Below are 15,598 nucleotides of genomic sequence, written 5' to 3' on the forward strand. Positions count from 1 at the left end.
CTGATGGCCTTTTGCTAGGGATTGCATCGCGTGTCTAGGCTGCCTTGGGTAGCGCAGTCATTTTAACAATAGTTGCTCTTCCAATCCATAAGCATAGGGTATTTTTTGCATTTCTTTGTGTCTTCCTCAATGGCTTTCATGAGTGTTCCATAGTTTTCAGTCCTCTTTGGTTAGGTTACCTTTCTGGATTTATTCCAGAAACCAGGTCAGACCAGCAGCCCCGAGAGGGGTGACAGTAAGGACCGGTATGTGCATCCTAGACCCTCTCGGGCCCTCACAGCTAGGGTAAGCGGCTTCTCTTCCTCACCCCTCACACAGCGGGAGGACGGAGGCAAGCGGCCCTGATACAGAGATGAGCTCCAGGGAACTGAATTGGTTGCTCGAATGGAGCAGCTTGCACCAGGCTGCTAGGTCTCCGGCTGCCTCCGTTCCCTGCGCGAGCCCGCCCGTCCCGTCCCCATGGGCTTACATAGCCAGGGCAGGGCCGACTGGTCAGTTATGGAAAAGGGGCAGCTAGTTTTTCTAGAACACGTTCTTTTTTAGAACATAGGAAGAGTAATGCGCTAAAGACGTCGACCCTTTTGCTCCCTTCAACACATTCAGCTTGTGACTGCAGGTTTGCTGGAGGCCTGACCTCTGGATGCCGTGACCCTGCCCTCAGCAACAAAAGCTGTGGCGCATCACTGTCCGGACGTGGGGAGTCACGCATCGATCTGAAATAAAATGTCATGAAATCAAACTTACCTTTATCGCGTGTGATGTATTCTTTGCTTTGTGTCCTAGTCTATCTTTAAATAAATGCCAGTGAATCCATATTGTGACCCACTCAGGGTGTTCCAACTCACAACCTCAAATACGCTGTCCGAAAGCCCTAGTGAGGTGAATAGAACGTTTGATTTTTCACACCACAGCTCCGGATGCTGTGCTTTCGTATCATCCTGTCCCGAGAACCTTAGCAACCACCCAGTCCCCCTCGCTTTCAGGCAGCAGCCAGCCCTTAATGTCCCCCCAATACTCCTGCAGCATCGGATCTGTGCTCAGGTATGTGTGATCAGAACGTAACCCAAACTGGCTTAAGCCAAACTTAAAGAAATTGGATCTGCATTATTTTTCTTTTTCATTTTCTTTTAAACTTTTTATTTTTTTAAAAGATTTTATTTATTTATTCATGAGAGACACACACACACAGAGAGAGAGAGAGAGAGGCAGAGACACAGGCAGAGGGAGAAGAAGGCTCCATGCAGGGAGCCCGAAGTGGGACTCGATCCCGGGTCTCCAGGATGACACCCCGGGCCGCAGGCGGCACCAAACCGCTGCGCCACCAGGGCTGCCCCAAATCTGCATTATTTTTCCTCCAGATTGTAATTTTTAAAAAATACCTTTTGTTTCTCTTTTAAAAAGTGCTGAGGATCTTATTTTACTAATTACATAGATACCAGCTACAGAAAATAACTGATAACATAGACCACACAGAAATCTTCAAAATTTCTCAAATACTTACTAGGCGGGTATTTGTATACATACTCTACTCTGTTGGTGTGTCCTAATCCAACCTTGTGCTTTTTTTTTTTTTTTAATTTCCAGGAACTTTTCAAATTTGCTTCTAATCTTCCTAAGACTAAACTTGCAGTCACGTGGTAATTTTCTAAAAGGGAATTTGTTATAGGTTAACTTGATTTAGTGAAAAAATAAAAAATAGACATTTTTTATTTACACCAAAAACACCAGAGGTGGGTTGACTAGTCATTATAAAACTTACCATGTGATTCTATTACATAGCCGATCAACAGAATGTGTATTAATTCAGGCAGATAGGTGGATAGGTAGGTAGCTAGCTTTTGGGTGACTGAGGCATGCTCGTATTATGAAAAAATCATCGGTAAAAATTTTTAACTCATTACTGATAAAGATAAATACTACATGTTCATAATGAAAGTTACAGTTTTCAAGAAAAAAGGCCATTTGTGAGGGCATAAAGCAGTCTCTTTTTTTCTTATTTAAACATCTAATGTTTCATAGGACTCAGCATATTTTATATTTTAATTTTTTTATTAGTTTCATAGGTAGAATTTAGTGATCCATCAGTCTTATATCACACCCAGTGCTCATCGCATCACGTGCCCTCCTTCGTGCCCGTCACCCAGTACCCCGGTGCCCCCCTCGCTCCCTCTCCTCCAGCGGCCCTGAGGGCGTTTCCTAGAGTTCAGCATCTCTTACGGTTTGTCTCCCTCTCCATTTTCATCTCATTTTATTTTTCCTTCCCTTCCTCTATGTTCATCTGTTTTGTTTCTTAAATTCCACATATGAGTGAGATCATATGGTACTTGTCTTTCTCTGGCTGACTGACTTTGCTTAGCACAATATCCTCTAGCCCCATCCACGCCGTCCATAAAGCACTCTCATCAATAAACTACATTTAGTACCGGACTTTGTGATTTTTTTATGCCTTCTTAGGAGAGGGTGTGGGGGGGCAGGGGGGACACATGTAGGTAGGGAAGGTTATTTCCTGCATTTCCCATCTTCAAGAGAGCTAAGGTTGCCAAATAAATAAGTTCTAAATGGAAGGGGCGTAATGGCACATAAATCAAAGCGTTACCGACCCCCAGCTTCTCACAGACTCCACTGCACAGGCCGCAGCCGGGCGCAAAGGCCTGTGTTTCAAGCCCAGGCCAAGTGGAGAAGCCAAAGAAAAATGCAGAGGGTGAGTTTTCTCCGTACCCTGGATCACACAAAGTACGGTGAGGAAGAGTAAAATGAAGTGACCGGGCAGAATGAACGGCCGGCGAAAGTCAGGCGGTGGGAGAGGTGCCGCCCAGAGCTCCAAGGCCCAGGTGTGCGGTGGGAGGAGGCGCACCTGCGCGCCTCACACCCGGACTCCCAAGGACAACACGGGGAGCCCACTTCCCAAGCCTCATCTGGTGGTGCCTGTTGGACCCGAGGTAGCGCTCTGGCTGAGGCCTTCAAATAACGGATAGCAGGTGGTTTTTTGTTTTTTTGTTTGTTTGTTTTTAAAGATTTTATTTATTTATTCATGACATACACAGAGAGAGAGGCAGGGACCCAGGCAGAGGGAGAAGCAGGCTCCACGCAGGGAGCTGGATGCAGAACTTGATCCTGGGACCCCGGGGTCACGCCCTGGGCCGAAGGCAGGCGCTAAACCGCTGAGCCCCTTGGGGATCCCCTGAGTGTAGGTGTTTGCACGCTGGGGCCGAGTGCGCATTCTGTGTTCCTGTGATGGAGGAAACTCAGTTGCCCCATGGGGCGGGAATTAGGGCCCTGGCCTCACTGCCCCTCACCCCTCGCATCCCCGGGAGAGCTCATCACATACAGGCTATTTGAAAAGGGGGCAAAATTAGAATAGGAGGTAACTCTGACAGCAACTCTATAGCAGCTTTCCAAAGAATTCCGGATGGTTCACAAATGTTAGAGGTGACTTCAAAATTTCCCAAGCATTCTGTGTGGCTGGTGAAGGTGAGAAGGAGGGAAATAAGCAGCACTGTGTGTTTCTTTGTCCCCTAAGAGCCTCTCCATCACCAAAAACACGTGGCCACCGTCGAGCCGCTTCCCATGTGCCCAGGGCCAGAGCCTGCTGAAGGCCAGCTCCTTGGGGAGCGTCAGGGTTGGGGCTGGGCGCTCAGAAGGAAATGCCCCTTGCTGAGAAAGGGGTGGCGCAGTGGGGGGGGGGGGCATCTACTCTCAAGGAAGTTTCAATTAAATACGGATGCCAATTAATTTAATTTATATTTCTGCATGAAAAATGTCATTCCATTACACGCACGCTGGAAGGATGCCAGGAGCCCAGGTTAGTAAATCACGTCTCTACTGACATAATACGGAATCGCAGACGAATCGGATACTTACTAGGTGCCCCGCTGAGCTCGGGGCGGACCCTATAGAAACCCGGCGGGGGTGCAGCCTGTCCCTGCGGATGGACACCCACCGCCCCCTGCCGCTGCTCCCGGCCTCGGGCTGTGGGGAGAGCAGCTCCCACGGTGGTGACCAGCAGCCCCGGGGCCCCCAGCCTGGCCACCCTGTCCCGGCCCTTCCCTAGCCCTCCCCTAGGCCTCCCCTAGGCCTCCCCTGGGCCTCCCCTAGGCCTCCCCTGGGCCCTCCCCTAAGCCTCCCCTGGGCCTCCCCTGGGCCCTCCCCTAGCCCTCCCCTGGGCCTCCCCTAGCCCCCCCCCCCCCCCCCCGCCTCCCCTGGGCCTCCCCTAAGCCTCCCCTGGGCCTCCCCTAAGCCTCCCCTGGGCCCTCCCCTAAGCCTCCCCTGGGCCTCCCCTATGCCCTCCCCTAGCCCTCCCCTAGCCCTCCCCTGGGCCTCCCCTGGGCCCTGCGCCTGTGCCCCGTGGGGATGTCGGGCGATGCTGGGGCAAGCAGAGCAGGGACCGGCTGGGGGGAAGGGTGATGGGAACGGGTGCCCCCCCCCGTCCCCCCACCCCCTCCCCCGGGTCCCCGCCGGGCGCTCCCTGCGCCGTGCCGCCTGGAGGCTGCGCATCACCCCCACGCAGGGCCAGCTCCCCGGGCCAGGCTGGCAGGAGACCACGCGCTGCGGCTCCCGCACCCCCAGGCTCCCCGGGCCTCCCCCGCCGCCCTGCGTAGGGGTGGGTGGTGGTTTGCGGGGCCTGGGGGTACAGAGGTGTGGGGCCTGGGGCTCCGGGAGTGCCAGGCTAGGGTGCCAGGGGTTCCGGGGGTGCCGGGAGGTGGGGCCGCAGCCCGGGCAGCGGGGGCCGAGTCTGTTGAGGACGCGAGGCGGGGGCCCCGGGCCGGCGGGGGCGCACAAGGCGAGCCGGCTGGGAATGCGGGACCTCCGGCCTCTCCATGGACCTCGGGAAGAAATCTTGCATTTAAAAAAAAATGTTTTAAAGATTTTATTTATTTAGTAATATTTTAAAATTTGAATTCCATCACCTCCCATACAGTGTGGTGTTGGTTTCAGAGCTACAGGTGGGTGATCCGCCGGTCTTCCATCACACCCAGCTGACCTCCTGCGCCCGCCTTCGTGCGGCCACCGAGTTCCCCTGGCCTCCCCAGGCCCCTCCGCTGGGGTCCACCAGTGGGTTTCTTACCGTTGAGTCTGTTATGGTTTGCGCATGTTAATAAGGTCCCAGGTACTGCCTGGGCACCTATGGTTAGAGACGCACTACTCCGGGGGCACTGTCTAATCCCCTCTTCCTAAGTCAGGTACCACCTGGGCACCTATGGTTAGAGACGCACTACTCTGGGGGCGCTATGTCTAATCCCCTCTTCCAAAGGCAGGTGCTCTCTGGGCACCTATGGTTAGAGAGGCACTACTCTGGGGGCACTATGTCTAATCCCCTCTTCCTAAGTCAGGTACCACCTGGACACCTATGGTTAGAGACACACTACTCTGGGGGCGCTATGTCTAATCCCCTCTTCCTAAGTGAAGCCTTGGCCGCTCCATACAGGGCAGGGGAAAGGGCAGTGGGGTGCTGGGCTCCTGGGCGGATGCTTCCGGGCACCCTGTTCTCCAGTGGCGGATCCACACCCAAGCAGGTTGGAGGGAAACTACCTTTCCAGAAACTCAGATCCACCGGGCCTGGAATAAGAGATCTACAGTGAATGATTCAAGAAAGGAAATTCCAAGGCGGGGTGGAGGGGTGGGGGGATGGAGGGTGGGTGGGGGTTGGGGTGACTGGGTGACGGGCATTGAGGGGGGCACTTGGTGGGATGAGCACTGGGTGTTATGCTATACGTTGGCAAATTGAACTCCAATAAAAAAAAATTAAAAAAGAAAAGAAAGGAAATTCCATGAAGTCCTGGGCAAGGTTATTAAAGGAAGGTTAGTGATAAGAAGTCACTGCAGGAAGGAGCTTGAGGGAGGGCTGAGAAACTTTTTGTTTTCTAGTTTATTTCCAGATCCAAATGCAAATGATGGGGGGGGGCGGGGGAGGGAGATTTCCAAAGCCAAAGTGAAGTGTCCTTCTTACTAATTAATACATTTATTTGATCACTTATTTATCTTCACTTCTGTATTCCTTTGGCCTTTTCTCCTCCTTTTCTTTAGTACATTTTGCTTCCAACCCTTTCTGGTGCATTCATTTTGCCTGATTTTTCTTTACCTCTCTGCCTTTGCTTTTCTCAAATCTTTTCTCCAAAGACTATAAAACAAGAAGGAAACAAGACAAAGTTTAAAAGTATGGTCCAGGGGTCGTTTCATGCTGCTATCAATTCTTATCAAGAAAAAATTTTAAAAATGTGTGTATGTAGTTTTTCTTCTTACATAAAAAATAGAAAGAATTGCATTTCCGTTGTACAAGCACCTTCATGCAGCTACGATGATTAGCATACTGTCCATGGTGTTCCAGTTGTTTCTATTCCATCTTCCATTTCTCCCCTACCCTCTTTTTTCTTTACTCCCTTCTTCTTTCTTTTCTTCCTCCCTCCCTCCCTGCCTCCCTCCCTCCCTCCCTTCCTCCTCCCCCTCTTGCCCCCTCCCTCCCTCCTTTCTCTCTCTCCCTCTCTCCCTCCTTCCTCACTCTCTCTTTCTCTCCCTCCCTCCCCTTCGCTCTTTCTCTCTCTCCTGCTGGTGTGGTGTTTATTAAAGCAAATCCCAGACATCATATCATTTAACTCATTTCCTATAGAATTTCCTGGAGGCAGGGCCACAAGAGAATGTAGGCTGAGGAAATGATCCCTTATAATTGTGTTATTCACCAAAATATGGAATTTGTGTTACTGAGATAAGGAAAAATATAGAATTTCCCAAACCTCCACATAATACCCCAGATGGTATAGATTTTATTTTCCATCTCCATGTCTTCCCCCTAGAGTCTTCGCGGGGGGTCTATGAGGACTTTTTGATCTTCCTTTGCTATTAAAGTAATAACAGAATAACAGAACATGTGGACATTCATAAACCTAAAAAGAGACGCATATCCTCTTACTATTCACTAAGAGCGTTCTGAGAACATCACTTTTGGAGTTAAACTTTGTCAGTGTAGATTTTAGGAGCTCTCCTATGACAAAGAACCAAACACCCCCCCCCCCCGGGGGCGTGCCCCCTGAGCTGACCCTTTTAATGGTTTAGAGGCACCTGGGTCTGGATGGGAAAGCCCGGTGCGCAGTTGCTCTAATGCTCCCACACATCAGATCTACAGAGTATCAAGTGATTCGAAAGTCAGGTTATTTCCACTGGTAAACATCTAACTAAATTCGAATAAAATGCCCTCTAAATAAGTCAAATGGACAGGGGCTTTGAATGAAGGAATTAATTATCCTTGGTGTCCTAAGGAAAAAGAATCCCACTGTGGCACTGAGAACGTAATTAATGGGAGGTAAGCGCCAACAAATCACTCCTTAAAATATTAATGCTATCAAAGAACAGCTGGATAATGAGCGAAACTTGACCCTTGGGGGACCAGCAAACGGTCCTGTTGCAGGACTTTTTGCAGTTGTGATGTAATGGAATTCCTTTAAATTGAACAAAAATAACGCAAAGAGGTGTGGTTCTGGGCAAGTTATTAGCAGTAAACATGTCTTTGTGGTTTTATCATCTTATTATGATCAGGGGAGCTCACTTTTGCTGTGGTTCTGAATGGCCTTCCCCCTGAGTTGTTCATGATATGCACAATCCAAACAACGCTCCTAAAAAAAACAACTTGAAAAAAACTTTAAGTCTGGCAAGAACTTTTCTTCGTTTTTGGGAATAAAAATATAGCACCCAAGAAATTTTTGCAAAAACAATCTTCCCATATGCCGAAGTCAAGAAAAACTGTACCATTGTTTGTTTGTGGATAAAAGCCAGAACTTTATTTGGTTTTATTTAATAGCTTATTATTGTCCCGAGCAGTATCTATTTCTAAGAGAGCAAGAAAGCTAAATATTTACACAGTCCTACTTAGCATCTGACATGCAGGGCATTATTTTTACATTTTCCTACCTAAATGCTAATCTCAATATTTAAAAGCAAAAGTCAGAAGTAATTTTTCTTTTTAACTTGGAATGTATTTTAACTTGGATTGAAAAAAAAAAGAAACCGTTTTATTCAGAGTTAAAAAAAAAAAGCAGCTCTGAACCCGCCTGGGGACCATGGGGAAGCTGCGGGCGTGGTAGATGCTTTTGAGACCCACACTTTTTATTGCTGGTGCACAGCTCACTTTTGTCTCTTTTGTTCCACTCAACTTGCCAACATCTAAATCAGTGACACGGGCATTCAGAGTGTCTGACAAATAGGTTGGGGTACGTGGAACACATTCACACCCACCAGCAGACGAGGAGAGGAAGTTCAGGATGCAGTAAAAATAAATGCCCGCGTTTAGCCTGGTTTCACATGACGCCGGTGTCCTAAGGCCCTTGCGCCGCCGCCGAGGGGGCCGCGGCCCTGCAAATGGCACACAGGGGACACATCCTTTAAATAAATGTGTTTCTTTGCCCCAACAGAAGTTCAGATCGGCTCAATTATCATTAATTTTGTTCTTTTATTTCCTTTGTGGGCGTGAACGAAGTCGTGCTCTTTGAGGGTTTTGGAGCTGCCCTGGGCTGGTGGAGGTGACCGGGGAGGGCGGCACGCGGAGGGGGGGGGAGGGTGTGTGTGCGCGCGGGTGTGCGCGCGGGTGTGCGAACGTGCCCTTCCTCCTCCGAGTGGAAACCTAAGTGCAAAAGTTGGCGGCCCCTTGACTTCGCATCCTGAGCGCCCGGAGCAGGTGCCGCAGGCGGCGCAGGGTGCCCCTCGCCCCGGCAGTCGCGCCCGCTCTTTAGCTCGTCGGTCCCGAGGGGCGCGGGAAGCTCGCACGGGGTCGGCGGCCTCGGCCCGGGCTCCGCGGAGCCCGTCTCCCCCCACCCCGTGCGGGGCGCGGTCCTGGGGGAGGAGGATCCGCGGGGCGGGGGATGCGCGCGAGGGGGGTATGCGCGGGGGGGGGGGGTGGTATGCGCGGGGGGGGGGCGATGGGGGGATGCACGGGGGGGCATCCAGGGGGAGGATCCGCGGGGCGATCCGCGGGGGGGATGCGCGAGGGGGGGGATCCGTGGGGGGATGAGCGGGGGATGGATCCGCGGGAGAGATGGGGGAGATCTACGGGGGTGATGGGGGGGATGCGCGGGAGAGGGGATCCGGGGGGATCCTTTGTGGGGGGGATCCGCGGGAGGGAAGGGGGAGATCCTGGTGGGGATCCGCTGGGGGGTATGGGGCGGTATCCGCGGGGGGGATCGAGGGGATGCGCGAGGGGGGGGGATGCGCGGGGGGTGAATGAGGAGGGATCCGCAAGGGAGGGGATGGGGGGAATCCGCGGGGAGGATGGGGGGATGCGCGGGGGTGGGGATGCACGGGGGGATGGCAGGGATCCGCGGGGAGGATGGGGGGATGCGCGGGTGGGGGGGATGCTGGGGGGAATCCGGGGGATGGGGATGCGCAAGGGAGGGGATGGGGGGGTTGCGCGGGGGGGATGCGCGTTGGATCCGCGGGGGTGATGCGCGGGGGGGGGGGATCCGCAGGGGCGCGCGAGCCGAGAGCGGGGGACGGGCGGCCGCGCCCGCGGTGATGAGCGCCAGCGGCGACCCGGGAGGGCGGACTCTTCCCGGAGCGTCGCGGCTCCCCCTCCCTCTCCCCTTTAAAGGGCGCCCCGCAGGCCGGGCGGGCAGCAGCCCGGGGCCGTCGGTGCCAGGCCACTCGCAGGCGGGCCGACGGCGGCGGCCGAGCAGGGGCGCGGGGCCGGGCGGCCGCTCGCGGGCAGCCCCCGCCCCACGTCGGGCTCGGCTGGGGCGCGGGCCGGGGTCGCGGGCGCGGAGGGGCGCCGGGCCGGGGGCGGAGAAGGCGGGCGGCGGAATGAGCCCCGCGGCGCTCGGCCGCAGCCCCCGCAGCAGCGCCCGCCCGCCCGCGCCCGCCATGCTCACCGCCCGGCTGCGCAGCCCTCGGCGCGGCCCCCGCCGCCTCCCCGCGCCCCGCTAGCCCCCGCCGCCCCCGCCGCCGCCGCCGCCCCGCCCCCGCCCGCCATGAGGCCGCTGCTGGCGCTCTGGCTCGTCCTGGGCGCGCTGCGCCGGAGCCCCGCGGCCGCCCAGCAGGCGGGGGAGTACTGCCACGGCTGGGTGGACGCGCACGGCGGCGACCACGAGGGCTTCCAGTGCCCCGAGGACTTCGACACGCCGGACGCCACCATCTGCTGCGGCTCCTGCGCGCTGCGCTACTGCTGCGCCGCGGCCGACGCCAGGCTGGAGCAGGGCGGCTGCACCAACGACCGCGGCGGGCGCGAGCCCCCGGGCGTCACCGCGCGTAAGTGCCGGCCCCGCCGCGTGCTCCTGCACTGCCCCAGGCCCCTCCGCGCTCCCCGGGGCCCCAATCCCCGGTGCTCCCCCCCGGCCCCCGGGTCCCTGATCCTCCGGCCCCCCAACCCGGCCCCGGGGCCCCGGTCCCCATCCCCGGCTCCCGGGTCCCCATTCCCGGTCCCCCGATGGCCCTCTCCAGCCCCGGGTCCCCATCCCCAGCTCCCGGGTCCCCATCCCCGGTCCCCCGATGCCTCTCTCCAGCCCCGGGTCCCCATCCCCGGCCCCCGGGTCCCCATCCCCGGTCCCCAATCCCCCTCTCCAGCCCCGGGTCCCCATCCCCAGCTCCCGGGTCCCATCCCCGGTCCCCCGATCCCCTTCTCCAGCCCCGGGTCCCCTCCTCGGCTCCCGGGTCCCCTTCCCCTCCGCAGTCCCCTACCCCGTGCGCCGCGGGCGGCCCCGGGTCCGCGCCCCTCATTCCTTTGCGCCCCGATTCCCGCCCGGCGGGGTCTCGGCGGGTGCCCGAGCGAGGGTGGCGGACGGCGAGGAGCGCGGGCCTGCACCGGGCGGCCGCGGGCGAGGCGGCTGGAGCTCCCGGGGGCGCAGGGGCCGAGGGGAAGGGCCAGGGGGCGGCGGCGGGATCGCGGTCTTGGGGCGCTGGGGCCCCCGGTGCGCGCCCGGCTGGGGGGGGGCCGAGCGCCCCTCTGCACCCCCGCGGGGCCGAGCGGCTGGGCCACGACCCCCCCACTCCGGGGGCGCCTTCGCGGGGGTCCCGAGCCGCGGACTCCACCGCGCTCCTCCGCCTCCGGTCAGCCCCGCGGGCAGCCCCCCTGTCGCGCCCTTCGCCCGCGCGGGGCCCGGGGCGGACACGCAGAGACGCGGTCGCCCCCGGTTCTCAGGCCGGAAAGCGCGGGGCAGATTCCCGCTGAGTTCGGAGCGAGTGAACTCTGGCCCAGCGCAGGAACGTTACACCTAAAAGAAAGAAAACAGAAAAAAGAAAAGAAAAAAGAGGGAGAGAGAGAAGAAAAAGCCTTGCACCCGAATGGGAACGTCAGGGAACCGGGTGGGAACCCGGAGCGGGTGACACCCCAGAGCCCCCCCCTCGGGAGCGGCCACGGAAGGTCCCCGGGGAACCGGGGAAGAGGGTGTGGCGCCGGGTCACCCCGGGTCACCCTTCGCCCAGCGCCCAGCGCAGCCCCCAGGGAGCATAAGCAGGGCCCAGCGGCAGGAATTGCACCTCGAGGGGCATTTGGGGGCCGCGGGCTGCTCTGCGGGGAAAGGGCGCTCCGGGCAAGCGGGGATCCCCAGGCTGCCCTGGCTTGTTAAAAAAAAAAAAAGATACAGAACCTTTCCTCGGCTCAGCCACTGCCCCTGGGGCCCCTGGGCCTGCGGGCTTGTCAGTGCGCAGTGTGCAGGGGGCTCCCCCAACCCCAATCGGCTTGGCCGCCCCAGGACAGCTGGTGGCTGGGTGACCCGGGCAGGTCACTTAGCTGCTCTGGGCCTCGTGTCCCTCTAAAGTGGGCGCGCTGTTCTCAGGGCAGTTGGGCTGAGGACAGGGGGCGGGCAGGGTGCTTAGCCCGGGCACAGGCGGTGGTGGGCAGTCACTTTGCCTTTGCCTTCTTTTTTCTCTTTTTTTCTAAACATTTTATTTATTTATTCATGAGAGACACAGGGAAAGAGGCAGAGGCACAGACAGAGGGAGAAGCAGGCTCCATGAAGGGAGCCCAATGCGGACTCGATCCCAGGACCCCAGGGTCACGCCCTGAGCTGAAGGCAACGCTAAATTGCTGAGCACCCCCCAGGCTGCCCTGCCCTCACCTTCTACAGGGCGCTGTGACAGCAGGGTGCTGGGAGGGCAGGGTGCTAGACGGCGGGGTGCCGGGAGGGCGGGGGTGCTAGACAGCGGGGTGGTGGAAGGGCAGGGTGCTACAAGGGGCAGAGTGGGTGGGAGGTGAGGCCGACATGCGGGAGCCACCGACCTCTGGGTTGAGTGTCACCGTCACCGAGGCTTGCACACGCGTGTCCCTGGGAAGGTCAGACCCAGAGCCGCTTGGGTGCGGGCCAACGAGCCAAATGCAGCTAAGTGTGCAAGGCCTGGGGTCGGGCAGTGCAGGAGGAGGAGCCAGGCCCACAGAGACCCTAGTGGGTGCACCGCCATCTAGGCCAGGGTTGCCCACAGAGGTGGCTCTCCCAGATGGGGCCACTCGGAGCGGGGTCCCCTGGTGGGCAGGGGGCGGCTTAGGGTGGGACCCGGCCCCGTGGGGGCCGTGGCGTGGAACGGCCACTGACTCCCACTCCCAGCTGCCTCAGGACCTAGATGAGCCTGACCGTCCAGAGCCTGGGTGGGGCGCGGGAGGCAGAGGGGTGGCGCTGCAGGAGGCACCCCGGTCCCTCCCGGGAAGAAGTACCCAGAGCTGGGGACTGTGCTGCGGGCCAGGCCGGCGGGGCCCCCGAGGGTTCCTTCCAGGGCTCCCTGCTCCTGTGAGGACGCAGCCCATGCACAGGCCGGGGTGTGCGGGCAGGACGCGCTGGGACCCGAGGGGCGTGTGGACCACCCGCTCCCACCCTCTGCCCACCCCGATGGGGTGTCCGTCCAGAGTCCCGGTGACCAGCAGGCTGGCCGTCCCGTCGCTGCAGGCCCTGGGTTTCCACGGGAGCCGGGCGAGGGCGAGCTGTGGGTGTGGGTGTGGGCCTGTGTCCCCCTGTGAGGAGCCGCTGGCGGGTCGCCCGGGCTGGTGGCGGGGATGGTGGGGGACAGCGGCGGGTCCGGGGCTGGGGCCAGGCCACTGCCGTTCGGGGGATCTGCTGCAGCCCGGGCGGCTTTGCCTTTCAGAGCCCGTGTACGTGCCCTTCCTCATCGTTGGCTCCATCTTCGTGGCCTTCATCATCCTGGGCTCCTTGGTGGCGGTCTACTGCTGCACCTGCCTGAGGCCCAAGGAGCCGTCCCAGCAGCCCATCCGCTTCTCGCTGCGCAGCTATCAGACGGAGGCCCTGCCCATGATCCTGCCCTCCGCCGGCCTGCGCGCGCCTTCCCGCCAGTCCAGCACGGCCACCAGCTCCAGCTCCACCGGGGGCTCCATTCGCAGGTTCTCCTTCGCCCGAGCGGAGCCCGGCTGCCTGGTGCCCTCCCCACCCCCACCCTACACCACAGGCCACCCCATCCACCTGGCGCAGCCGTCGGGGTTCCTGGTGTCGCCCCAGTACTTCGCTTACCCGCTCCAGCAGGAGCCCCCGCTGCCCGGGAAGAGCTGCCCGGACTTCAGTCCCAGCTGACGGGCTGCAGCCATCGGGCCTGCGGGTGGTGGGCCTGCCGTGGGCAGGTGCAGGGCGAGCCACCGCCGCGAGGACCTCCAGGGGCAGTGTCCCGGGACCTGGCCACGGCCCGGACGAGCGTGCGAGGAGAACGCAGCACCCTCGTAGCCTCCAGCTTCCCGGGCCCCGGTGCAGAATGGGGGGTGCGGCGGCCTCGGCTTTCACCCCCAGAACTGGTGGTGATGGCATTTCAGGCTGTGCTACTTTCATGCGACACGTGCAGCAGGTGGACTGCAAAGGTGCAGACTGGCTGAGGCCGCGACGGGACAGGCCGGCTGCGCTGCCCAGAGGAGGCCGGGGCGTCCTTTGGTCCTTGTGAGTTGTTTAGTGGGTCCTAATGCCGAGAGCGTCAGGAAGCTGAGGGAAATACCCCACTGCAGTCACTGCAGCTTCTCTTAAAAGAATTAACAAGTGAGCAGCCCGAGGCAGTCGTGATTCGGGGAAGCAGCCCAACCACCAACGCCGTTAGCGTCGGACGACAGTTACGTGTGAAGTTGGTAACTAGACTGTGCATTTTCAGAACACGAGATTTCACTAATCACACGAGCAGTTTAAAGTCTTAAATCTTCGCTCCGATTTCCATCCTAACACAGACCTTAGGTCAAAGCATTTCCCCCACCCACCTGAGGGAATATTTATTGCTGGACCCTTGGTGCAGCGACTAGAGTGTTTAAATGAAAGTCGGACAGCCCCGTCTCAAAGCATTTATTTGTAAAATGAGTTATGTACAAATGTAAAGAGTTGTAACAGTGTATTTACCACGCGGATGGCACTAATTATTTAGTAGGCACACTGATTATTTATGTTGGTCACTGTGGACTCGAGGGCCCAGCCGCCGGTGGCCTCGTTCTCCGTCCCTTCCGCCGCTGCATTCTGTGTCTGTTGATTACACACTTGGGCATGTATCCTGCTGGGTTAGAATAAATAAAATACTTTACGTTTTCGTGAACTTCATTTGAGATTTAAGATCAAAGTGCTTCGTTTTATCTTCCTAACGAGATTGTCTGCTATTCAAGAAAAAGAAATGTCTTTACATAGCACTTCAGATTTTGAAATTAAAAAAAAAATAAAAATCCCACGTGGATGTTGAATTACACACAAAAGCTCTTTTCTACATCAGGGCCTGTGAAGGGCGGGGAAGGAAGTGAACTTTTATAGATTTAAGAATCGGGACATTTCTCATAAGAATCTGGCTTGTGACCCCAGGAAGACATGGCGCTGGGGGTGCCCAGTGGCCCGGGTCAGGCCGCCCACTGCTGAGATGCACTGGCCAGTTACCAGCCTCTGGCCTGGTGTCCCCAGCCTGGCCCGGTTCCCTCCGTTTTGTGACGTACCCGGCCCCCGGGGGCTGTTTGGAAGCCAGGTTTATTTTTTATTTTTATTTTTTAAATATTTTATCTATTTATTTATTCATGAGAGACACAGGGAGAGAGAGAGGCAGGGACACAGGTGGAGGGAGAAGCAGGCTCCATGCAGGGAGCCCGACCCGGGACTCCATCCCGGGACCCCAGGGTCACCCCCTGGGCTGAAGGCAGGTGCCAGAGTGCTGAGCCACCGGGGCTGCCCTGGGAGCCCAGGTTTAGATGAATTCAGGCTGCCTTACGTCACCCTCGGTAGCTCTTTTCATTTTTATTTATTTTTTAAATACAACCCATTTTCATTTGCTTTTTTATTTTTGAAGGAAGCTCTTAGCCCAACGTGGGGCTTGGGTTCCGGGCCCTGCAATCAGGGGGCGCGTGCGGTCCACTGAGCCAGCCGGGTGCCCTCACCGCCCTTTTTCAAGGCCTGCCGGGAGCCAGAGTCCCCACCCAAGGGGGCCGTGCGGGGGCCATGTGGGGGCCTTGGGGTGCCGTAGGGGGGCCGCTGGGCCTGCCTCGGGCCTCCCCGGAGCCTCCCCGCTGGGAAAGCCTGTTGAAGGTTCTGGGCCGGGATCCCTGGGTGGCGCAGCGGTTTGGCGCCTGCCTTTGGCCCAGGGCGCGATCCTGGAGACCCGGGATCGAATCCCACGTCGGGCTCCCGGTGCATGGAGCCTGCTTCTCCCTCTGCCTGTGTCTCTGCCTCTCTCTCTCTGT

At 58.0% G+C, this 15,598-nt stretch overlaps 1 protein-coding gene across 1 annotated transcript; it reads left to right on the forward strand.

Annotated features, from left to right (window-relative positions):
* The first annotated feature begins 9,931 nt into the window (after positions 1-9,931).
* On the forward strand, positions 9,932-14,480 carry SHISA3 (shisa family member 3). The gene is made up of 2 exons (XM_077847876.1): positions 9,932-10,224; positions 13,048-14,480. Exons 1-2 carry the CDS (start codon positions 9,948-9,950, stop codon positions 13,485-13,487), a joined length of 717 nt encoding a protein of 238 aa, XP_077704002.1. The 5' UTR covers positions 9,932-9,947; the 3' UTR covers positions 13,488-14,480.
* The last annotated feature ends 1,118 nt before the right edge of the window (positions 14,481-15,598 follow it).

This window comes from Canis aureus, chromosome 14, assembly GCF_053574225.1.
Source record: "Canis aureus isolate CA01 chromosome 14, VMU_Caureus_v.1.0, whole genome shotgun sequence".
Lineage (NCBI taxonomy): Eukaryota > Metazoa > Chordata > Mammalia > Carnivora > Canidae > Canis > Canis aureus.